At 43.9% G+C, this 25926-nt stretch overlaps 1 protein-coding gene across 1 annotated transcript in view; it reads left to right on the top strand.

Moving 5' to 3' along the window:
* REC114 (REC114 meiotic recombination protein) overlaps positions 1–25926 on the top strand; it is a 44288-nt gene that overhangs the window by 16993 nt on the left and 1369 nt on the right. Inside the window, exons 4-5 of the mRNA XM_075007183.1 lie at positions 9079–9291; positions 12740–12823. Coding sequence (XP_074863284.1) covers positions 9079–9291; positions 12740–12823 — 297 coding nt within the window. The remainder of the gene's footprint in view (positions 1–9078; positions 9292–12739; positions 12824–25926) is intronic.

The following is a 25926-nucleotide window of genomic DNA, read 5'->3' as shown; positions in this document are numbered from 1 at the left end:
CTGCTGTTTTCACTAGCAGAGCGCTCCAAAGGTGAATCCTTCTCATCCCAATGCACAGTGCGTATCATCACAGCGTGCATTGTCCAGTGCTACACTTCCAGAGGGGTGCCTCTTCTGAGTCAGACGTGAGCTCATTCCAAAGGAACAGAGGCAACTTTTGTGGCCTTCTTGCAGGGAGTTCTCCTCAGAGATATCTGCAGAGCAGCTTCATGGTCATCCCACAACACTTCCACGAGGCATCATGCAATCCAGAACCTTGGCTGCAGACACTTCGCTGGCCTCAGTGGTCCTCTCCACGTCAATTACATGGTGACTCCTTCGCCCTCTTTCTAATCTGTGTGGAACTGCTTGACAGTCACCTACAGTGGAGCACCCACCGGGACATCACTCAAAGAAGAAAGTAAAATTACTCACCTCAGTGCAGTAACTATTGTTCTTTGAGATTTCCCCCCACTGGTGCGTGGTCCACTACTCACCCTCCTCCCTGCTTCAGAGTCTGCCTTGACTGTCTTTTTTTCAGATTCTGGAGTGGTTTCAAGGAATGGGCTTGAGCCGGTCTACGCACATGACCAAAAGAGCGTGAACAGAGAGATGCCGCAGCAGCGCATGCACAGACTGGCTAGATACAGCTGGAAAAGTGTTTGATCTGTGGCACTGGGACAAGCCCAGCACCTACAGTGGTGCACCCATGCGGGGAAGACATCTTGAAGAACAATAGTTACTGCACTGAGGTGAGTAGCTGCACTTTCAGACTCCAAGTTTGTTTATTCAGCTGTAGGATTAATACTTCACTATAGGAAGTGCACTCAAGTTATATAAATATTTTATGAATGCTAATGAAGGAAACTTTAAAACATTGTGAGCAAACAATTATGAATAAGTTTGTAATTGTTATTCATGCTAATGCTTATCATTCACTCAGGTAATTTAACTCTTGGTCTTCCCAAATTGTATAGTCTTTTAGTCACCTTCGTATATAAAACTGAAAAATGTTCTTCTGTTCCAGTTGTACAGCATGCATTTAATGTAGTTGTAGGAAGCAATTTTCTGTACTGCACCTCATTTGCACTGAAAAAGTATTCATGATTAATCTCTGTTAGTGATTAATTTCATTATATTAGAAATATACATGATCTGATTATTTAGATAAGATATAATTGGAGATACACATCTCCTAGAACTGGAAGGGACCTTCAGAGGTCATTTAGTCCAGTCCCCTGCCCTCTTGGCAGGACCAAGAACCATCCCAAACATCTATTTGCCCCAATCCCTAAATGGCCCCCTCAAGGATTGAAATCAACCCTGGGTTTAGCAGGCCAATGCTCAAACCACTGAGCTATCCCTCCCTGCATCCTTACAAGGTACACTCTGCACTTGAACAGCACACTCAGCTATGCATTAGACCTGAGGTTTATGCTCATATCATTTATTATGCCCCTTAGCTAGATCATTGCTAACTTCCTCCTATATAAAGAAAATATATGTCTACAACAAAATTGAATCAGTGATGAACTGCAATTCAGGTTATAAGTACAGATGTGATAGTTTTTGTCTAAATCATATCCACATATGTCCTGCAAGGGAACACTAAAAAATATCATCACAGCTGGAATGGATTCAGGGTCTTTGGGGGCACTGAAATATTTATAGTAACAGGGCTCACCTAATAAATTGTTTTGTTAGTCTTTAAAGTGCTACTTGATTGCTTTTTTGTTTTTTAAATATTTATGGATGTTTCTTGTGAAACTCTCCCCAAATTAGTCCAAATTAAGGTGTAATTTCTGATTTTTGTCCCATATAGGTAAATTCTCCTATTAAAAATAGGCCTTGCATCTCCATAAATGATTTTTGAACTATGAGAAGTTGAACAAATTGCTGTATCTGCTCAATGAAGTATAAGAAATATCCTACAAGCTTCTCATGGTACAATGGATAAAAGAGAAAATTAAAACCCTTTGTCATCACATTGACATTTTTCTATTTTAAAAACATCAAAACAATATTATTTACCTACAATGCCTTTAAATCACACTGTATATTAGTGGTGTTTTAAAATAATGTTCCCATAATAACATGCCAGATTGTACTTACTGTGATGAGTTACTAGATAGGCAAGTGATTTTGGAAGTTATGTGAGGAGGCCTCTGAATTTATACAAGTGAGTGAATAGTGCACTGATTTGGTCATTAAAGAAAAGATAGGATAAGTATGATATTGTCTTAGTGATGTGAAGCTCTATTCAGAAACATGGATGATCAAATAAGCATTGTCCATCTTAATGATGATTGTTCATGTCCTCCTTGCTTACTGTTTTTGGTTCTCTGTGCCTTAAAATTGAGTCTGTTCTGGTCTGGCTATGGTCTGAAGAAGTGGGTCTGACCCACGAAAGCTCACCTAATAAACTATTTTGCTAGTCTTTAAAGTGCTACTTGACTGCTTTTTGTTTTGATAATTGTTCATGTTTGATATCTTAAGCCCATTCATTTTCTGTTTTAAAATGTCAAGTGCATCATGGAAGTCTGAATAATTTTATGCATCACAAGCTTTTGCAGCCTGTATGCTGTTGTAAAAACAAAAAGCAGTCAAGTAGCACTTTAAAGACTAGCAAAATAGTTTATTAGGTGAGCTTTCGTGGGACAGACCCACTTCTTCAGACCATAGCCAGACCAGAACAGACTCAAAATTTAAGACACAGAGAACCAAAAATAGTAAGCAAGGAGGACAAATCAGAAAAAGATAATCAAGGTGAGCAAATCAGAGAGTGGAGGGGTGGGGGGGAAGATCAAGAATTAGATTGAGCCAAGTATGCAGACGAGCCCCTAGAGTGACTCAGAAAGTTCCCATCACGATTTAAACCATGTGTTAATGTGCCAAATTTGAATGTAAAAGTCAGCTCGTCCACTTCTCTCTCTAAAACAGAGCTATAATGTCTCTTCAGTAACACACATACCTTGTGGTCATTGACAGAATGCCCCATTCCATTAAAATGTTGACTAACTGGTTTGCGGATCTGGAGTGTTTTGATGTCTGTTTTGTGCCCGTTGACCCTTTGTCTAAGGGAGTTAGAAGTCTGTCCAATATACAAAGCATCTGGGGATTGTTGGCACATGATGGCATATATGATGTTAGTGGAGGAGCATGAGAAAGTGCCTGTGATTCTGTGAGTAACCTGGTTAGGTCCAGTGATGGTACTTCCAGAGAAGATATGTGGACAAAGCTGGCAGCGGGCTTTGTTGCAGGGAAAGGTTCCAGGACTGGTGTTCCTGGGGTATAGGCTGTGGCTGTTAGTAAGGATCCTCACGAGGCTGGGAGGTTGTCTGTAGGAGAGAACAGGCATGTCACCCAGGGCCTTCTGGAGTGTAACATCCTGATTAAGAATAGTTTGTAGGTCTTTAATAATTCGTTGCAGTGGTCTGAGTTGCGGGCTGTAGGTGATGACCAGTGGTGTTCTGTTCTTGGCTTTTTTGGGCCGATCTTGGAGTAGCTGGTCTCTGGGTATGCGTCTGGCCCTGTCGATTTGTTTTTTTTACTTCTCCTGGTGGGTAATTCAGGTTTATGAATATTTGGTAAAGTTCTTGTAGTCTTTGGTCTCTGTCAGTTGGATCAGAGCAAATGCGATTGTACCTAAGAGCTTGACTGTAAACAATGGATCTAGTCACGTGTGCAGGATGGAAACTAGAAGGGTGTAGATAAGTATAGCGATCAGTAGGTTTTTGGTACAGTGTGGTACTGATCAGGCCATCCTTGATTAGTACTGTAGTGTCCAGGAAATGTATCTCTTGCATGTTGTAATCGAGGCATAAGTTGATGGTGGGGTGTAGATTGTTAAAGTCTCTGTGGAATTTTTCTAGAGCCTCTGTACCATGGGTCCAAATCATAAAGATGTCATCAATGTATCTTAAGTAGAGTGGTGGTAATAGGGGACGAGAGCTGAGGAATCGTTGTTCCAGGTCAGCCATAAATATATTAGCATATTGTGGGGCCATGCGGGTGCCCATAGCAGTTCCACTACTCTGGAGGTATAAATTGTCCCCAAAACGGAAATGATTGTGTGTGAGAACAAAGTTACAGAGGTCAGACACCAGATTGGCTATGGTGGCATCAGGGATGGTGTTCCTGCTTGCTTGTAATCCGTCTTTATGTGGAATATTAGTGTAGAGAGCCTCTACATCCATTGTGGCAAGGATGGCGTTATCAGGAACTTTTCCGATGTTTTGTAATTTCCTCAGGAAGTCGGTGGTATCTCGGATATAATTGGGAGCGTTGGTGGCATAGGGTTTGAGGAGGGAGTCCACGTAACTGGATAGTCCGGTGGTAAGGGTGCCAATACCTGAAATGATAGGGCGTCCAGGGTTTCCAGGTTTGTGGATTTTGGGAAGTAAATAGAATAATCCAGGCTGTGGCTGAGATGGTGTGTCTGAGTTAATGAGGTCCCGAGTAGCAGCAGGGAGTTTCTTCAGTAGTTGTTATAATTTCCTTTGGAATTCCAAAGTGGGATCAGCGGAGAGAGGTCTGTAAAATGTGGTGTTGGAGAGTTGTCTGGCTGATTCAGGATGACAACAGCACCCTTTTTTCAGCTGGTTTGATTATGATGTCTTGTTTATTTTTGAGTTTGATATTCAAATTTGGCACATTAACACATGGTTTAAATCGTGATGGGAACTTTCTGAGTCACTATAGGGGCTCGTCTGCATACTTGGCTCAATCTAATTCTTGATCTTCCCCCCCACCCCTCCACTCTCTGATTTGCTCACCTTGATTATCTTTTTCTGATTTGTCCTCCTTGCTTACTATTTTTGGTTCTCTGTGTCTTAAATTTTGAGTCTGTTCTGGTCTGGCTATGGTCTGAAGAAGTGGGTCTGTCCCACGAAAGCTCACCTAATAAACTATTTTGCTAGTCGTTAAAGTGCTACTTGACTGCTTTTTGTTTTGATAGTGTATAGACTAGCACGGCTTACTCTCTGTTACTGTATACTGTTGTGTATAAATCCTTTTTGGCTTGTGTTTTCAAAGTAATGTACAGAATTATATCTTAGCTGCAGTTTCCATTTTGTGTGATGTGACTTCTATTAAGATGGGTGTTACCAAAGTCATCTTAGAAATTACTCAGTATCCCTCTGATGAGGAGTAAAATACTGTTTCAATATTTAGAAATATTCTCCATTCATTATATAATTAAAAGGTAACCCTATGTGAGACTGTTACCATTGGGTCAGTGGGGAATCCAGTCATAACAGTAGCAGCAACGAAGGGTCCTGTGGCACCTTATAGACTAACAGAAGAGTTTAGAGCACGAGCTTTCGTGAGTTAACTCACTGAAGAAGTGAGTTAACTCACGAAAGCTCATGCTCTAAACTTTTCTGTTAGTCTATAAGGTGCCACAGGACCCTTCGTTGCTGCTACAGATCCAGACTAAAACGGCTACCCCTCTGATACAGTCATAACAGTCACGCTCTGGCAGTAGAGCTGGACCACTCTCAGCTACTTCCTACAAAAGAATGAGTCAAGGGTCCTGTGGTTCAAAGATCCTCTGTCTCCTTGGAGTATTCAGCTGATGGTAGTTCCAGCAGCTCCTCAAGGTTCTCGTTAGCCTCCATTGACAGTAAAACAGCGGTCCACTCTGGGGCTGAGATCTTGCAAAGATGTTTGACCTCTCCTGTGACTGAGCAGCAACTGAGCTCCAGGGCTTTCCTTTTCTACTTCATGTCCCACCCAGTATTTCTGGTGAAGGAGGCAGGGTGTGACAAGTTTGGCTTCACCCACTTAGGTGAGTGTAGTGTTCCTCACACTTCAGTTAGGAGGGAGGCTATTCTGCCTCACTACATAAGCTTGTGACTCTGTACAGATTATACTCAGCATTTTCTCTATCGCTGAAGTGCAGGTATCTGTGGCCTGAAAGGCAACAACTGTTATCTAGTCACATTCACACTAAATCCTGGTCCAGGAGAGCCTGAAATGAAGGATAACCTAATAAATTGAAAATGTAGACATAGAAAATGTAATTACCTAATAATAATAATATCAAAGTAAAAATTTGAGTTGGATTCCATGACTAATACCTCTCTCTGCTCCTGTCAGTAGTGCCATTGGAGTTTCAGTGGGCAGAACTTGGCTTGTATCTTCTAAAAGATTCCACATTCCTTCTGTTATTATTAAACCAATATTCAAGATGAAGAGTCCCAATCCTATTCCTCTCTCTTGATATGGCACACATTCCATACCCCAATCACATTTCTTGCCCTTTTCTGAAATTTATATACAGTGGCATTTTCAAAAATAAAAGCTTATTACTCACATTTCTTAGTTCCGTATTTGCACTGAGAAACAGCTTTAATTATGGGTTACAATGTTGCAGGTGCAGCTTCTTTGGATTAAATGAAGATAACCAGCAACAGTTTTAAAACAAAGATGAAGTATTTTTTTAACACAAAACACAGTCAATCTGTGGAACTCCTTGCTGGAAGATGTTGGGAAGGCCAAGACTGTAATAGAGTTCAAAAAAGAACTGGACAAATTCATGGAAGATGGCTGTTAACGAGGATGGTATCTATAGCAACTGTGTGCAAGAAGCTGGAAATGAGTGACAACGGATGGTCACTTGATAATTACGAGTTCTGTTCATTGCATCTGGGGCACCTGGAGTTGGACCGTTTGGAAGACTGGATCGTGGGATAGCTTGGTCTTTGGTCTGACCCAGCATGATTTCTTATGCAGCAAGGAGAAATTTAAGCAAGCTTATGTTTATAGTTGGTGTAGTGATCCAGTAACTATCACCGTTTTAGCAACGAAGGGTCCTGTGGCACCTTATAGACTGACAGAAAAGTTTTGAGTGTGAGCTTTCGTGAGCACAGACTCACTTCATCAGATGCTGGTCTTGGAAATCTGCAGGGCCAGGTATAAATAAGCCAGAGCAAGGGTGGGGATAACAAGGTTAGCTCAGTCAGCAAGGGTGAGGCTTACTATCAGCAGTTGATCTGGAGGTGTGAACGCCAAGGGAGGGGAAGCTGCTATTGTATTTAGCCAGCCATTCACAGTCTTTGTTTAAGCCTGAGCTGAGGGCGTCGAATTTGCAGATGAATTGTAGCTCAGAAATTTCTCTTTGGAGTCTGGTCCTGAAATTTTTTTTGCTGTAGGATAGCTACTTTTAAGTCTGCTACTGTGTGGCCTGGGATCTCGGGCATTGGTACTCTTGCTGAAGGACTGTCTGGTTACGTGGACTCTCTCCTCAGACCCTATGCCACCAGCACTCCCAGCTATCTCCGAGACACCACTGACTTCCTGAGAAAACTGCAATACATTGATGACCTACCAGAAAACACTATCCTAGCCACCATGGATGTAGAGGCTCTCTATACCAACATCCCACACAAAGATGGAATAAATGCTGTCCGGAACAGTATCCCTGATGATGCTACAGCACATCTGATGGCTGAGCTCTGTAACTTTATCCTCACACACAACTATTTCAGATTTGGCAACGATATATACCTTCAAATCAGCGGCACAGCTACGGGTACCCGCATGGCCCCTCAATATGCCAATATTTTCATGGCTGACCTGGAACAGCGCTTCCTTAGCTCTCATCCCTTAACACCACGTCTCTGCTTACGCTGCACTGATGACATCTTCATCATCTGGACCCATGGGAAGGAGACTCTGGAGGAATTCCACTGGGACTTCAACAACTTTCACCCCAACATCAACCTCAGCCTGGAACAGTCCACACAGGAGATCCACTTCCTGGACACTGCGGTGCTAATACACGATGGCCACATCAATACCACCCTGTACCGTAAACCCACTGACCGCTACGCCTACCTTCATGCTTCCAGCTTCCATCCCAGACACACTATGCAATCCATTGTCTACAGCCAAGCACTAAGATATAACTGCATTTGCTCTAACCCCTCCGACAGAGACAAACACCTACAGGATCTCTACCAAGCATTCTTGAAACTGCAATACCCACCTGAGGAAGTGAAAAAACAGATCAACAGAGCCAGACGTGTGCCACGAAGCCTCTTACTGCAGGACAAGCCCAAGAGAGAAACCAACAGAACACCACTAGCCAACACCTACAGTCCTCAGCTAAAACCTCTACAGCGCATCATCAGGGATTTACAACCCATCCTGGACAATGATCCCCCACTTTCACAGGCCTTGGGAGGCAGACCAGTCCTTGCCCACAGACGGCCTGCCAACCTGAAGCAAATCCTAACCAGCAACTATACACCGCACCACAGTCACTCTAACTCAGGGACCCATCCATGCAACAAACCTCATTGCCAGCTCTGCCCACATATCTACACCAGCAACACCATTACAGGACCCAACCAGATCAGCAACACCATTACAGGACCTAACCAGATCAGCCACACCATCGTGAGTTCATTCAGCTGCACATCTACCAATATAATTTGTGCCAGCAATGCCCCTCTGCTATATACATCAGACAAACTGGACAGTCTCTACGTAAAAGAATAAACGCACACAAATCAGATATCAGAAATGGCAATATACAAAAACCCATAGGAGAGCACTTCAATCTCCCAAGCCACACAGTAGCAGACTTAAAAGTAGCTATCCTACAGCAAAGAAATTTCAGGACCAGACTCCAAAGAGAAATTTCCGAGCTACAATTCATCTGCAAATTCGACACCCTCAGCTCAGGCTTAAACAAAGACTGCGAATGGCTGGCTAAATACAATAGCAGCTTCTCATCCCTTGGTGTTCACACCTCCAGATCAACTGCTGGTAGTAAGCCTCACCCTTGCTGACTGAGCTAACCTTGTTATCCCCACCCTTGCTCTGGCTTATTTATACCTGGCCCTGCAGATTTCCAAGACCAGCATCTGATGAAGTGAGTCTGTGCTCACGAAGGCTCATGCTCAAAACTTTTCTGTTAGTCTATAAGGTGTCACAGGACCCTTCGTTGCTGTTACAGATCCAGACTAACACGGCTACCCCTCCAATACTTATCACTATTTTGTGCTGGCTACAATAAATACAGATTTAATTAAAAACAAAATTCCTTGGCAGGGAGCACAGTCAAATTAATTTCTCTTTGGCTTTAAACAGAATGAATGCCGAATGTTTCGTACTCAGTTTGGTGGTGATTCAAAAGAGCAGGCACTGGAACACTGCTATAATTGTGTGCAGAAACTTGCAGACTATGTAACAGTTCAGGTAACAGATGAACAAAGCCAAGAGCAACATCAATGTCCTAGTCAGCTGGCTAACAGTGAAAGTCAAGTGAAGGACTCCGAACAAAATACATCCATGCTGCATGGGGTAAGCTGGCAGTGTGTGTGAAACAGAAAAAAAATGGTTGCCTGCTTTAAAGTGCCACATCCATAATTCCTAAACTAGTGGTTTTCAACTTTTTTAATTTGAGGACTCCTAATAATTTCAGTGGAGGTGCAAACCCCTTTGGAAATCTTAAGACAAGTCCATTGACCCCCAAATGTCCATGGACCACAGGATGAAAGCCACTGCTTTAGGCCTGCAGCTTCAATGTGTAGTCTAATAAGAATGTGGTCTGTGTGTGGTTGTTGGGCATGGGGGAATGCTATATTTTAATCCTATTGTTTAATAATATAAATTTTTGAAAAGTGACATTTTATATATGCATATTTGTCCAGATACAAAACTATGTTATCTGCTAACATAGTATTTTACTGACAAGCAGACGAATATCAAGATAAACCCTTTTTTATGAACAAGAACTATAGCAATGCAGTAACAAATTTTCTACTACCCTGTACAGCTGCAGCCTGTGATTCCCCTATCCTTGGCTTCTTTTTCTGCTCAGCAGGAAATGTCACATGACACTTTCTGACACTGTCTCACATGACTTTCTTATAAACAAGATAGGGAGATTAGATGAACCTAGTAAAATATGGGTGCAGAACTGGTTGGAAAAGCATACAGGGAGGTTATTAATGATTTTCCATCAAACTGGAAAGGTTTATGAAGTGTGGCCCTGAAAGAATCTGGCCTGACTCAGGTTAATTGAATATCTTGATAAATTATTTGAATAATAAAATAGAGGTACACTAATGAAGTTTGCAGACAATACCAAGCTAACAGAGGTTGCGTGTGCTCAGCAGGACAGGATTAGAATTCAAAATGATATTGACAAATTCGTGGAATGGTCTGAAATAGGATGAAATTCAATAAGGAAAAATGGAAAGTACTGTATTTAGGAAGGAATAATCAGTTGTTTAAAATGGGAGATGACTGCCTAGGAAGGTGTGCTCCAAGAAAGGATGTGGGGGTTACAGTGGATCACAAACTAAAAACAAGTTAACAGTGTAAAACTGTTGGGGAAAAATGTCAGTCTTGCTCTGTGATGTATTGGCAGGGACTCTTGTAAGCAAGACATGAGAAGTAACTTCAGTTCTGAGCAGCATTGATAAGATCTCAACTGCGATATTGTGTCTAGTTTGGGGCACCACAATTGGCAAAGAATGTGAACAAACTGGACAAAGGTCCAAGGAGAGCAACAAAAATGATTAAACGAAAAATTGGGTTTGGTCAAGAGAAGAGTGACAGGGGAGGTAAAACAGTTTTCAAGACTGTGTAAAGTCTGTTATAGAGGAGAGTGATAAATTGCTCTTTTTAATTATTGAGGGTGGGACAAGAAGTAATGGGTTTAAATTGCAGCAAGGGAGATTTGGGGAAAAACTTCCTGGTGCAGTAGCAAAGCAGTGGAACAAACTAAGAAAGTAAGTTGGGGATTTTCTGTCATCAGAGGTTTTTATGAATAGGGTAGACTAATAACTGTTAGCAGTGCTTAATTTGTTATGAAGGAGGTCATGGGGCTCAGTCAAGCTAAGTGGCTGTAAAGCAGCAAGTGCTGGCTTGGTGCCCAGCTCTGAAGGCAGTGCTGCTGCTAGCAGCAGTGCAGAAGTAAGGATGGCGTGATATTTAGAATTCTTAACAGTGGTTCACTGCTTAGGTTAACCTGTATTCAGAGGACAAGACATACTGTTTAGTTTATAATGAATTCTGTTAGTAGGGTGCTCTGTGTTTTGATTACAAGGCCATGGAATTTGCCACAGAACACGTAGTAGAGTTTCTCAGTTTGCTTCAGCCAATTGTACAATATTTTGTTTTGTCTTCCTGTTCTTTCAGGTTCTGTGTTGTCGTCTCTAGCTTCAAGGTGGAGTTAGATTATTGTTCCTTTGAACCAGGTAGTAAAGATCTGGGAACTTGGAGCAGGAGTCCTATTTGCAGACTAGTTCAACGTGCAGATGGTGAACTGGTCTATTATAACTATTTTGGTAGATCCTTTATCAGTCTGTATTTTTGGGAGGAAAAACTGCATTAGTATGTGACTGAAAAGGCACTTGGGCTATATCTACTTTAGCATTCCTCTTTTGAAAGAGGCATGCAAATGAGGGAAATTAAAAAATGCAAATAAGGCACATTTACATATCAGGCACCTCATTTGCATACTCTTTCAAAAGAAAAGTATTGTAGATGCAGCTGTTTCGACAGTAATCCCCCATCTCCGAAAGAACCCTTCTTCCTTTTTTTTTTTTTAGGAAGAAGCATTCTTTCTAAGATGGGGATTACTTTCAAAAGAGCCACATCGACACTGCTTTTCTTCTTTCAAAAGAGGAATATGCAAATGTGCCAGATATGTAAATCTGGACCTTATTTGCATTTTCAATTCCCTCATTTACATTCCCTCATTTACATGCCTCTTTTGAAAGAGGAATGCTAGTGTCCGCACAGACCTGGGCTGTGTCTACATTGAAACAAAACTTCGAAATGGCCATATCGAAGAATACTAATGAGGCGCTTAATTGAATATTCAGTGCCTCATTTGCATTAGGATGCTTCCAGCCGCGGTGCTTTGAAAGTGCCGCTTCAAATGTGTGCAGCTACACGGGTCCTTTTTAAAAGGACCCCACACATTTCGAAATCCCCTTATTCCTCTCAGCTGAGAGGAACTTTGCATTTGTCTATAACCCTCAGCTCTTTTTCTGCAGTACTCCTTCCTAAGTGGTCATTTTCCATTTTGTAACCATTTGTGCACCTGAAGGTGAAAGCAAGCAGGTGAGCCCTGGTGCCATATACTGCTAAGAGTGGCCAATTGGGGTTGGGGCTTTGGTGCTGCCAGCCTCCATACACTAGTATGGTTCCTGTGCCAGGGCTAGGCATAGGCAGCCCACCCTTCCCCTTCTCTTGCCATCCGCCCATGGCTCCAAGCCCAAGTGGTGGGTGGCTGGGGTGGGCACAAAGTCTCAGCCCTGGTGGGCCTGAGTCAGCACCCATGGACCACTTTGCACACACATTCCTGCTCTGATTCTTTTGGAGCTGGGCAGTGAAATTGCTGCCCTAGCCAGCCCTGGAAATCCAGTGGATTAGTGCAGTGGTTTCACACTCAGCCTTGAGCTCCACATGCACATCCCTAACCCCTGCTCAGAGTCCCCCACACTGCCAAACGCCCTGCCCTGAGCTCACCAAGAGACAACCCAGCCCCGAGCCCCCTGCACTCCATCCCTCACTTAAATTTCTGTTGTATCACAACACCCTCTCACACACCTTCTGAGGCCCCACCCCACCACAAAGGGAGGTGGATTGCTATACAATACCAGTAAGAAATTTAAGTTACTTTCACCCATGTGCAACTGACTGTTCACTCCTAGGTGGAGTACTTTGCATTTGTCTTTATTACAGTGATTGAACTGATCCTTGTGAATTTATATTTTGTTTTGATATTTTCCAGTCACATCAGGTTACAGATAAACCTCCAGCTCAGTCATGCACAAGTTTTCCAGAGAGACGGAGGTCCTTGACAGAGCTAGCACAGGTAGCATTAAACACCATCCTATGACAAGACAGCATTGCTGAGGCAGGGCAAGACAGTTTGTGATAGGCTGTGTGATATTAAACTTTTTCTATATTCGTGATGTACCAGCTTGTTCAGTGAAACAGTAACTTGCAGACATCAGAACAGAGATTGAAAAAAGGGCAGGATCTTGAGTGTCTGCTGTTGAGTAACGATGGAATTGCACACAAGCTATTTCTCGCTTGTGTACAGATCTGTTTTCAAACTATAGAATACTGCTATCCATGCTAAAAGCCTAATGCTAATTTATCAGCTGTAGTATCAGAGGGAGGAATGTGGCCACTGTCCAGTCGTCAAGATGACTACTGGGAGTGGGCCACTGATTTTCTGCTAAACGAGCAATCTGACTCACTAATTCTGAAAGCAGAATAGGGGTTGCTGTGGAAATTGCCTTGAGGGGGTAGATTAGAGGCTCACCAAGAACAGACATAATGTAGACAGCTCATTTGTGCTTAGGGTCAGTTGTGTTGCATGGCTCTGAACTCCACTGCAGCAGAAACATACTCTTTTGACCTCTTTTTCTCCCATCAGCTCCCATGTAACACACTCAGGCCGTGTCTACACGTGCCCCAAACTTCGAAATGGCCACGCAAATGGCCATTTTGAAGTTTACTAATGAAGCGCTGAAATGCATATTCAGCGCTTCATTAGCATGCGGGCGGCAGCCGCGCTTCGAAATTGCCGCCGCGCGTCTCGTCCAGACGGGGCTCCTTTTTGAAAGGACCCCGCCTACTTCGAAGTCCCCTTATTCCCATCAGCTCGTGGGAATAAGGGGACTTCGAAGTAGGCGGGGTCCTTTCGAAAAGGAGCCCCGTCTGGACGAGACGCACAGCAGCAATTTCGAAGGGCGGCTGCCGCCCGCATGCTAATGAAGCGCTGAATATGCATTTCAGCGCTTCATTAGTAAACTTCAAAATGGCCATTTGCGTGGCCATTTCGAAGTTTGGGGGCACGTGTAGACGTAGCCTCAGTCACAAGATGGGCTCCCAAAACAAAATGGTCTAAATGCAGACTAAACTTTTAAAAATAGATACCCTTTTATCTCAGGCTTATATTACCTGCTGCAGTTCAAGCTTTTTTGGTAGCAGGGCAGTAGCAATTAATAAGACTTTTCTCACAGCATACACTGTAGTTACACATTACAGGTTGAACCTCTCTAATCTGGCACCCTTGGGACCTGACCAGTGCCGAACACGAGAGTTTGCCAGACCACGGGTGGTCAATATCATCGAGAACATTACCAACACTTCCACTGCTTACTGGGCTCTTAGATATTTAGACATAAACTAGAGTTAAATAACAGCACAGAACACGAAGAGCCAGGACTGGTGATTGTAAACAAACTTTATAAGACTGTGGGAAACTTGGCCACCCTCATGACAAGTGATTGTCCAGCTAACTAAAATCGTGCCAGATTACGTCTGTTGCCGGATGAGAGAGTTCCAGATTAGAGAGGTTCAACCCATACTACAATTTCTATACCTTTCAGCTGTCTTCCCCTTTGTAAGGACTGCTTTCTGCATCCACGCAGATTGTACTAGCAGTCAAACAATCCTTCACGGATTTGTATGACTTCAAGTCAGCGCTTAACATGTTGTCAAATTGTATAATGAGGTTACTTATCTTTGGCACTTTGAGCCACATGGCTGTTGACGAGTAAGTCCTTTCAAATTTGTGGCTGTGTTTTCCACTATTGCTACATTGTACAGAATTGTAGGGGCTACTTTCAGCCACTTTCTTTGCCTTGGACATAGACTTCAAAAGGGCTTAGACGTGCTTTAAGATCTTCTGACTTGTGGTAGCTGTTGCCACAAACTAACTGGGAGGGGCAGCTGGACTGTTTTTGCTAGGAGCCATTATCTCAGAGGTTTGAGTCATAGAATTAGGAGCAAATCTGCTCCCTTGTACTAGAAGCACAAGACCAGGGAATGATAATGTAGCAAGAATGAACATTCTTTGTGGAATCCTTCTTGTGGGAAAAAAGCCAAAGATTTACTTACCTTTTTTTAAAAATTTTAAATAAACTTTCATTTCAAAAATTATAGTCCAATTAATGTACTTCTATGCAAGAGCAAATCTGAATTCTTATTTTCTTCATCTTTGGTTTTGAGAGTAGGAGATACAAAGCACAAGGACAATAACAGCAGCATCTCCTACTAGCTGATCTGTGGAGAGGCCACTGAAAGAGACTTCAAAGAATCATAGGAATGTAAGGTTGGAAGGGACCATGAGAGATTGTCTTAGTGTACATGGCAGTGTGTGACAGGACCAAGTCTACCAAAACAGTCCCAGAGAGACTCTTAGAAGAGCTGGAAGAGACTTCAGGAGGTCATCTAGTCTAAAACTCTGTTCAGGGCAGGACCAACCCCAACTAAATTATCCCAGCCAGGACTTTGTGAAGCCGGGACGTAAAAACCTCAAGAGATGGAGATTCTACCACCTCCCTAGGTAACACATTCCAGTGCTTCACCACCCTCCTAGTGAAATAATTTCTCCTAATATCCAACCTAGATCTCCTCCACTGCAACTTGAGATCATTGCTCCATGTTCTGTCATCTGCTGCCACTGAGAACAGTCTCTCTCCACCCTCTGTGGAACCCTCTTCAAGTATTTGAAGGCTGCTATTAAATACCCCCTCAAACTTCTGTTCTGAAGACATTGTTCCCTCAGCATCTCCTTATAAAAGTCATGTGCTTCAGCACCCTAATAATTTGTGTTGCCTTCCACTGGACTCACTCCAACTTGTCCACATCCTTTCTGTAGTGAGGTATGCAGTATTACAAATGTGGCCGGTTTCGTGCCAAATAGAGGACTATCCCTTGATTTGCTGGCAGTGCTCCTACTAATGCAACCCAATGTGCCATTAGCTTTCTTGGCAAGAAGGGTACACTGTTGACTCATACGTAGCTTCTCATCCACTGTAATTCACAGGTCTGTTTCTGCAGAACTGCTGATTAGCCAGTTGGTCCCCAACTTGATTCTTCCATCTTAAGTGCCGGACGCTGCACTTGTCCATGTTGAACTTAATCTGAACTCTTTTGGCCAAAACTTCCAATTTGTCTAGGTCAGTCTAGAGCCTGTCTCTGCTGTCCAGCCTATTTACCTCTCGCTGCAGCTTAACGTTGTCCCCAAACTTGCTGAAGGTGCAGTCCATCCCATCATCCAGATCCTTAATGAGGATGAGCAAAATTGGTTCCAGGACTTACCTCTGGGGCCGTCTGCTTGATACTGGCTGCCAACTAGACATCAAGCCCTTGATCACTACCCAGTGAACCTGAAAATCTAACCAGCTTTCTATCCACCTTATAAATCCATTCATCCAATCCGTACTACTTTATCTCTTTGGCATGAGAGATGTTGATTATGTGGTTCTTAATAACCTCCAATGACGGAGATTCCACAGCTGCCTTTGGAAGCCTATTCCAGTTCTTAACAACCGTTATATGCAGTCAGACTTTCAGATCGAGCCTGCCACTACCCCATAGATGGGGGAGTTTGGCAGGCTGCCTGCCTGCTGGTCACCCACATGCTCTTCAAAGCAGCTTGCTGCAGGGCCATGTGTGTGTCTGCACAGTGCATGCCTCCATGTGCTGACACGTGCTAGCCTGAGCAGCCATCCACTTTGAGCAGCAAATGGGGGTGTGTCGGGTAAGGAGCCTGACTGAGAATCCTGCTGTGCTGCTAGCTGGGAGATACCAAAGTAAGGCTTATAGTATCTGCTCCAGGTCAAAGTTTTTTGGTAGTGGTGCAGTAGGAATTAATGAGACTTTCTCACAGCATATACCATAGTTATACCCCCTGCTCCCACAGAATCCTCTCCAGCCAAACTCCCTCCTGGACCCCACACTCCTCCTGCACCTTAATTCCATACCCTGAGCTCCCTTCTGCACCTGACCTCCATCCCAGACCCCACACCTCCTCCATTAATATCAGAGTGCAAGCCTTGACCACTTACCAAATTCTTAGTGGTCCATCCATAAAATCTATTGCCCACCCCTCATCTGGAACAATTCTAGAAAACAATGTGTTTTTATATCCTCCTCCTTGCAATATATATACCACCAGCCAGTTCTGAAGGCAATTCCATGCTGGCTGCAGCATTGGAAATAAGGCCATGTCTACACTTACTCAAAACTTCGAAATGGCCATGCTAATAGCCTAATCGAAGAATACTAATGAGATGCTGAAATACATATTCAGCACCTCATTAGCATGCTGCCAGCCACAGTGCTTCAAAAGTGCCGTGGTTCGCTCACCTGTGGCTCGTCTACATGAGGGTCCTCTTCAAAAGGACCCCCATGCAGATGGTGCACTCGCCCATGGCTCATCTACATGGGGGTCCTTTCGAAGAGGACCCCCATGTAGACGAGCCACGGACAAGTGAACCACAGCACTTCTGAAGCACCGTGGCCAGCGGCATGCTAATGAGGTGCTGAATATGCATTTCAGTGCCTCATTAGTATTCTTTGATTTGGCTATTAGTATGGCCACTTCGAAGTTTTGAGTAAGTGTAGACGTAGCCTAAGAGTAGTAATGTGAAAAGTGGTGTTTGTCAATAACAGTTCTGATAGCCGACTTGGCGCCCCATTGACATTCTTACTTCTGCACAGTTGCTGCCAGCACCCTGCATCGATTTGAGAATTGAAGGAGAAGGGAAAGAGAGCCTGAGTTGGGTGACAGGGCTCTGACTGTTTACATTATACATACCATGCATGTCCCTTCTGTACAAGCCCCAGCCACCCAGGGCTGACTAATTACACAGCTTGCACACCCCATGGGGAGGCCTGCCCCATAGTTTAAGAATCACTGATGTAGATTACATTTCCCTACTTTGCTTATGAAAATGCCACGTGAGTCAAAAAGCTTAACTAAAAATCAAGGTATGTCATGTCTACTGCTTTCCCCTATCCCAGTAACCATGTTAAAGAAGTAAATTAGATTGGTTTGGCATGATTGGTTCTTGACAAATCCATTTGGCTCTCATTTATAATTCTATTATCTGCATACTAACTTTGGCTAGTAATCTTTTCCTGTGCCTTTCCAGATATTAGAGTCAGGCTGACCAGTCTAATTCCCTGGGTCCCTTTTATTCCCATTTTTAAAGATTGCTTCACTTAGCTGCTCACATACATTATGGCAAATTTCATTAGGCCCTGTTGCCATGAATACATCTAACTTTTAAAAATATTCTTTAACCTGTACTTTCCCTATTTTAGATCATGATACTTCACCCTTAGTATTACTATTAATTGTGTTTAAGCATCTGGTTCCAGTTAATCTTTTTAGTGGAGACTAAAGGAAAATAATCATTAAACACCCCAGTTGTCTTGATGTCATCTTTTATTAGCTGTCCATCTCTGTTAAATAGTAAACCTGCACTTTCCTTTGGCTTTCTTTTGCTCCTAATATATTTATCAAACCTCTTACTACCTTTTGTGGCCCTTGCAGTTGTAACTCATTTTGTGCCTTCGACTATCTGGTTTAGTCCTTACATGCTTGTTCTGTTTTTTATTCTTCCTTAACACTTCATATTTCCACATTTTGTTAGATTTCTTTTTGATTGTCAGGTAATTAAAGATCTCCTGCTGGGAGACAGGTTTCTTACTATTCTTTGCATCAGACTAGATGGGTATTGTACTTTTAATATCTCTGGGAAATGGCCAATTTCTCCTTACCTTCTTCCTGTGGGACTTTATGTACCAGTTGGTTTGCTTTTTGGAAGTTATGCTCTTATTTTCTTGTCCTCACTCCTTTCTTTCTTAGAATACATTATTATATCATATCATATGATAATTTTTACCTAAGTTGTCTCTTATCTTCACATTTGCCATGTATTCCATCAGTCATAATCAAATCTAAAATGGCTGCTGTAGTGAGATACTGTTAACCGGTGCAGTGTATGGATGTTTGTTCTGCTCCCTGCTGTGTTGATAACCTTTGGCCACATGCATATTTGCCTTCTCTGAACGGTAATGCTGGCTCTGATCAGTTAGCCCACACTGCAGACTTTTGAGGGACTCCCAATAACCACAAATCAAGCAAGGTATGAAATAACTGAAACAAGGTTTATTGTCATTGACACGTGGGCTTTAGTACCCTGGGTGTCCCCACTAGGACGCCAGCAGTTTTACACTAATACATGCATGTGCCTTGACAATAGACCCAACTCAGTTGAGGGCAAGGGGCCTCCATCATCTCTTAGCTTGCTCAACGCAGCCCTTGTTACACACACTTTTATACACAGGTATAAAAACAAGTTACATGTCCATTACATATCCCAGGTACAACCCCTTAATTGTAATAAGTCAACCCCCTTAATGTAACCAGATCTTACCCTTTAACTTGGAGATAGCGGTAGTACCATCAAAACAACAGTATCCATCATGCTGTCATTCTGACCCTCCCTGAACAACCCATCTTACCTTACTAATGTGCTTGTGTATCACTGAGTGCCTTGTGCTGGGCATTTTTAGGCCCTGTTATTTATCGGCCCTCTGTCTTTTGCTGCATTCCTGTGAGTAGAATCTATCTAGCTCACAGTTTTTGCTTTAACCCTATGTTGTTCAGGCTTGATTGTCAGGCCCCCTCATTGCTGCATTCCCCCACTTGTTGTCTTTTTAAGGGGGGGATGTTTACTCATCGTCCCTGAAAAGCATAATGCATAAACTGAAGGTGACCCAGTGGGCTAAACACTGTTCTTCTTTGAGTGATTGCTCTTGTGCATTCCAAACTGGGTGTGTGCAGGCACATGCCTAGTTACTGGAAGCGTTTTGCGTCAGAGTGGAGCCCCCTGGAGTGGCACTGATATGGTGACCAATATATGCACTGCCCACACCGCCCCCAACTCAGTTCCTTCTCACTGTGCTGTTGGTTGCTCGAAGCTCCCTTTTCTCATTTCTACTTCTGCTGGTAGCCGTTACCTGTAGTGTAGGTAGTCGTAATTAGCTGCAAATAGTTTCTTAATGTTATAGTTAGTGTTCAGTGGTTGGAGGACCAAGACGGGACTCAGCGCATTGGCGCTAGGGGATGCCTGGCTCTCCAGGTTTTAAGAGCTGCTCAAAATGTGGCAAATGAATGCCCAAAAGTGACCCACACCAAACCTGCTTGAGTTGCCTTGATGAAGGGCATCCTGGAGAACGTTGCCCCATCTGCAAAACCTTTAAACCCAGGATTCTGAAAGATAGAGTGCAACTCCTGAAAGTCTTGCTCATAGAAGCTGCCTTGCAGCCAGACGTATCTCCAGCAGGAGCTCAGAGTGGTGCGTTGTCGGCACAGAGAACTCCAGCACCATCCAAGGCACCATAGGATCCAGTCCCACTCCCGATGCCTTGTAAGGAAAAGAGGCATGATTGGGACCAGTCCCCAGAGAGGGTGAAACACCAGGAGACCTCCAAGGCATCAGCTAGGTCATGCCATGAAGGGCGTGCGTCAGCGCCGGCACGAGGTAGGAACCTGCGCTCTCTGAGGTTGCCCTCAACACTGGAGGCTTTTAGTGCAGCGCAGGGCCTGTTACAAATTACAGTGCCAGGCCTGGCACTGCAGGAGGAGACTGTACTGCATGTGAGTCACTACCCAAGGTGCAGGTGCCTCCACTACTGGCACCGACATCATTTCTGGTGCCGGACCAGCTTCAACAAACCAGAGTGCCTGTGTTGACCCCACTTAGTTTCCCTTACCCGGTGGTAATGGCACAAGGGCACCATCAGGAATACATGCAGGCACCAGGTCCTATGGCACTGCCCTGGTCGTCTGCATCGGAATTGACCTTGAAATTGGATTCATTACTCCAGCTTGGTGCGGAGCAGGAGCATGAGGACATCACACCACAGTTGCCATAGATCACTGTGGATGATAGGTGGCAGATGTCCACACAGGGGGCACCGCAGTGGTCCTTCTGGACTCTGTTGGCATTCCACGAAACACAGGGGTAAACCACAGGACTCCCATCTAGGGTGCCTGGTACTCCCCAGGTGCTGCGTTCAACACCATCAGCATCATTGGGGGATCCCCCTTCAGAACACTTCAGGGTCCTCTTAGCACGTCAGATGCCCCCTCCTTGGTGTTAGCACCAGCAATGGCACCATCCCAACTGTGGGTGCCATCCTCACAGACATCAGGACCTTCAGCACCGTCAGCAGCAGCACTGGCAGGCCAGGTGCTGAGCCATGTGCCACTGCACCAAGTAATGCCCATGATGCAGTCTGCCCTGATGCCAAACATACTGCCTCAGGGGCCAAGCACTGCACTACAGGGCTAGTGCTGGGGACTCAAGTGGAGGACTTGGGCCTGCTGCTCTTACCTGTATGCACTGAGGTGGCAGGTGTGTCATCCTTTTCTTCACCGGACAAGGCCCTGGCAGGGTCCTCAGCATCCCCAGTCATGGAACATGGCAGGGCATTCCAACAGCTGCTGCGCCAGGTGGCCCAGGGCCTGAGTGTCCAGGTGGAGGAAGCCAGGAACAAAACAGAGCCAGTAACAGCTGTCCTGTCTGCCTCAGGTCCTACGAGGGTGGCGTTGCCCATCATCAAAACAATTGCCCCTACGGCAGCCTTGCCCATGGTGAGGAGGAGTGAATGTTGTTACTTTGTTCCCTCCCAAAGCACCTAACATCTTTTTATCCACCCTCCCCTGATTCCTTAGTGGTGGACGTGGCAAATCATAGGGAGAGGCAGGGGTTTCAGGGCCCATCCCCAAAGGCAGAGGCCAAACACTAGGACCTTTATGACAAAAACGTTTATTCGACAGGAGGCTTACAGTTGAGAGGGGCTAACCAGCAAGCTCTAGTTAGCAAATATGCGTACAAAACTGCTAGTTCCCTGTCTCTTTTTCAGAGCTGGTCCCTCCTGAGAAAAAACTAGACTTTACAGTGGTAGTGGAGGAGAATAAACTTATATCCAGGACAGTGCTGCAGGTGTCATGGGAATGTGGTGGATGCTGCCACCTGGGTCATGGCCTCAGGAACAGCCATGCACAAAGGGGCATGGCTACAAGTGTCCAGACTTCCCTGTGAGGTCTGACAGCCCATACAGGACTTTTTTGAAAGCCTGACCTTATTTTTGGAAAAGACCTATAAAAGGCTACACAAAGTTAAGCACTCAAGGCCCCTTTACGCTCCCTGGGTCTTCATATTCCAGCGATCCAGCGCAGGCACTTTATCCCTCGGACTCCTATTAGGCAGTTTCCCCAGCAACAGAAGGGTACTAATAGGGGGAGGGGTTGAGCCAGCAGAAGGCACCCATTGCCAGCAGACCATGGGCCACGATCATCAAAAACCCTTGTTGGGGCTGAAACAAGCATTTTGATGGTGCAGTCAGGAACAGCACACCAATTACCACCTTAGTTCCACCTCACCCCTTGTTTTCTTTCCACCTGTCCCCCTTCTGCTGTGCCTGGTGCAACATAACTTCAGACCAAGGGTCCTACACACAGTGGAAAGGGGGATATGCCATCCAATTTTCTTTGTATCCCCTTTCCTTCCTTCAGGGACCCCTCTCACAAGACTTTACTCAGGAAGGAGATACAATACCACCTCTATAGAGGAGGTCCCCCATCAATTTTGGGGGCAGGGGTTTCTATTCCCCTTATTTCCTAATTCTGAAGGCAAAAGGGGGACTAAGGCTCATACTGGACTCATGGGACCTAAACAAGTCAGTAAAACAGGTCAGGTTTCATATGCTATCCCTGGGCCTAATCATTCCAGTGCTGGAATGGGGTGCAGATTGGTTTGCCGCTCTCGCTACAGCAGCTTTTTACATTAGGATACAATACAAGGGGAATTTGTTAGTTTTCAAACTTTGCATGAACTAGTTGCTTGCTTCATCCCAGAAAAGATTGCAGTGACTTAGAGTCTACTGGCATAGGAAGATTAACAATACATTTAACTCTTTCTTGGTCAGCAGACCTTTCCTTTTCATTCACTTTGATCCCAAGATATTGCACTTTTCTTTGTTTAATCCAGGACTTAGAAGGGTTAACTTTCAAACCACACTTTTCACAACAGTTTAGAAATTTTGTTTTGCTCAGTTTCACTGACCAAGATATTACTCACATATAGTCCCCGCCCCCCATTAATGCAACTCAAAGCCGCTCTGTGGCTGCTTGCCTGCCCATCTCCCCTAGCTGGGGGAAGCTGGGCAGGCAGCCACAGTGGTATGGCTTCTCCCCAACTGGGAGAAGCCAGGGAGAGGCTGTGCCTGGCAGGAGCTGGGAAACTGACCAGCACCACCTGCTGCCTGGTCCCCAGCTCCCCTCCAGTCCGCTTGTGAGTTTCCTGGCTCCCCTGAGTTTCTCGGGAAATTTGACTTTGCCGAGGTTGCAAGGATGAAACCCACACATAAGTCAGGAGTCTACCATACTGCTTTATTTTTCCAGTTTGCAACAATCCTTTCGTTTCCAGCATATTTTTACAGCAATGTGAAAGATTATGAATGCATCACAGTACTTTATAGGCAAAACATTTTGGCAGTACCACATACCCTGGAATACAGAGACTGTTCGATACTGAGACTCTGGATTCAGAGGTAAACTTCAAAATTCATTTGCCACATCAAACACTGTGAGCCACTTTATTTTAGGGGCGCTTCCTGCTTTGCGGTTTCATTTTAACCCTCTGTAGTTAATAGTTAATTTTCATGTTCTATCAAGTTTCCTGATTAGCCAAATAGGCGCCATGTTAGGTGCTGAACACTGGGGATTAGTTTTCATTTTTAATGACTTGTTTCAGTGAAACCTTTTGCTTTCAGGGGTATGAGATATTACTTAATATATGAAGGCACATCTCTTTCCAAGGTTACCAAGGTTTACATCTTTCCACTGTTGTAGGGAATTTACTGCTCAGACATTCCAATGTGTTTGGGGGCTGTTTGTTTCACTTTATTGCTTTTACAGTCTGAGTAGCAAGTTGCATTGGGACCAGAGTCACATCATTTAATTTCCTTTGCTGCAATAAGAATTTGTTTAATACACATATTTGGAAAATTTAAAATTTCCAAATCATTTTATATTTTCTGCTCCAATTAAGCTCTCTCCCCCAGAAACACCACACATCTCCAGAATGGAATGTTCGCCAACCTGAAAAGGTAGTTTACTGGATCACTCACATGAGGATCATTCAATTCATGAGTTAACGTACTTACTTTAGAAAAACTTTTATTACGGCTTTTTCCTCTGACTTCTTAGATTTCTTGCTGATCATGCATGCCTGCAGCTGCGGTTGCAGCTTCTCATTCTCTCCTGTTTTAAGATGTAAGGCAGCACCCACTCATTCACTTGACTCACTGTGCCTCTTGCCATTTTGCGATCTCTCCAACCCTGGCTGCAGTCACAGGGCGAGAGTATCCTGATCTGTTTTCCACTATGCTAAATATGTTTTTAACTCATGCACAAGGGTTCCCTCCTGTTGCTTGAAAGCAATTTTAACTTTTTCAATCCATTCATTCCCAGGTGTATTTACTCTCATTCTCACAACATACCTTCATTCATTCCATCACTCCAGGGGCAGTACTTCCTGAACTCTGTATTTTAAATTTTCAGTACCAATTTCTTTAGTATTAATTTGTGGATCAATTTCCCACATTGTTACCCTCAGGTACATTTGAATCCCGTCTGCGAGTTTGGCAGGAGGTTTTCCTGGCAGCCTTGCTATTCCTCTAAGAGTAGAGATGGCACTAGATAATTTAAAATGCATTTGAATTACACATTTAACCATTTGAGCAGCATTATCATCAAAACTTAGTTTGGCTGCTTAATGTTCACAACGCAGTCTGTGTAACATTAGTTCCTGGGCAATATTAATTTCTGCTGTCTTTAATAGTTGTGCACATTTATGCAACCATGCCAAAACATTAAAATTCTGGAGGGAAAGGACCTGAAGTAGTTTGTTATAAGCTCAGTGTATGAGATTTCACTGCCAGCCCTTGTATTGGCAATGTATGTAGTGAAGAGGCGAATCTCTTTTCCTAGCCTTTTCTATCCTTTCTTCTAACTTTGCACCCCTTTGTGCAAGGAAGGGGGGGGGGTGGAGGGCTAGCTGAGAATACAGACTGGCCCTGTGTTATTTTCAGGGATCAGATGCAATCATGTGGGTGGGAGAGTGTCCACGGTTGGCCGGTTGGGAGCACAGACTATGCACAGAAGCTGTATAGTGCGCTGGAAAGCCAAATACCCTCCCCTTAGCAACTCTTTTTTCAAAAACTTTACTACTAAATCTCTCTTCAAGCTTTTCATTGTCCCTGTGTTATTTTCAGGGATTGGATGCGATCACAGGAGCAGGGACAGTCAGTGGATGGCCAGTTAAAACACACATTTGCTGATTTTTATGAAATCCTTGATAATTTAGTTACAGAAGAAGAAATTTCTGTTAACTTTGCCATCTTTTTTGATGCCCTATTTTTTCTTCCCTCTGACTGGAAAAATGGACATTTGCTTAACAGGGGAGGGCAATGAGGACAATGCAATGTGGGAAGATGTCAAAGACCAGCAAGCATACCGAGAATGCTACAAGAATGAGGGAACTGGGGGATAGGTTCCTGCAATGCACTACTGCCACAGTCATTGTTTGCCAATTGAGTGTGGCAGCAATAAGTCGACTTTGTGAGGAGCACGTGAGGAGGTGAGGACAGTCAAAATTGAATTTACAAATCCAGAGTTAAATTGATATTATCTCATAGTGTAGATGCAAACTTAGATTATCAAAGATCACTTCCAGCATGGATAATCAACACCACTGATCATGCACGCAGGAGACAGTTAGCACATGGAAAAGGGAAACCAACAATCTAACTTCAGATTCTGCATTGGCACCAACACTTTTCAAGCAGTAGACGAATGACATCCCACTCACACAGTCCTACATGCTGAAGTATGTGGAAGGCAGCCTTTTCTTTGGCACCCAAGCCTGGTCATTCTCAAAATTTGACCATACATGAAGTTGGTCAATATTGTGTCAGTAACATTTACAACCCAGTATGACCGAAACAGTTTTGAGTGTATTCCTTGTTTATAACACTAGAGCAGGCTATAGAGTAAATGTCTTAATGGACAGCACTTGAAATCTGAATCCATTC

This window comes from Carettochelys insculpta, chromosome 12, assembly GCF_033958435.1.
Source record: "Carettochelys insculpta isolate YL-2023 chromosome 12, ASM3395843v1, whole genome shotgun sequence".
NCBI lineage: Eukaryota > Metazoa > Chordata > Testudines > Carettochelyidae > Carettochelys > Carettochelys insculpta.
Note: the sequence above shows the minus strand (reverse complement) of the source record. Positions and strands in the feature narration are given on the sequence as shown.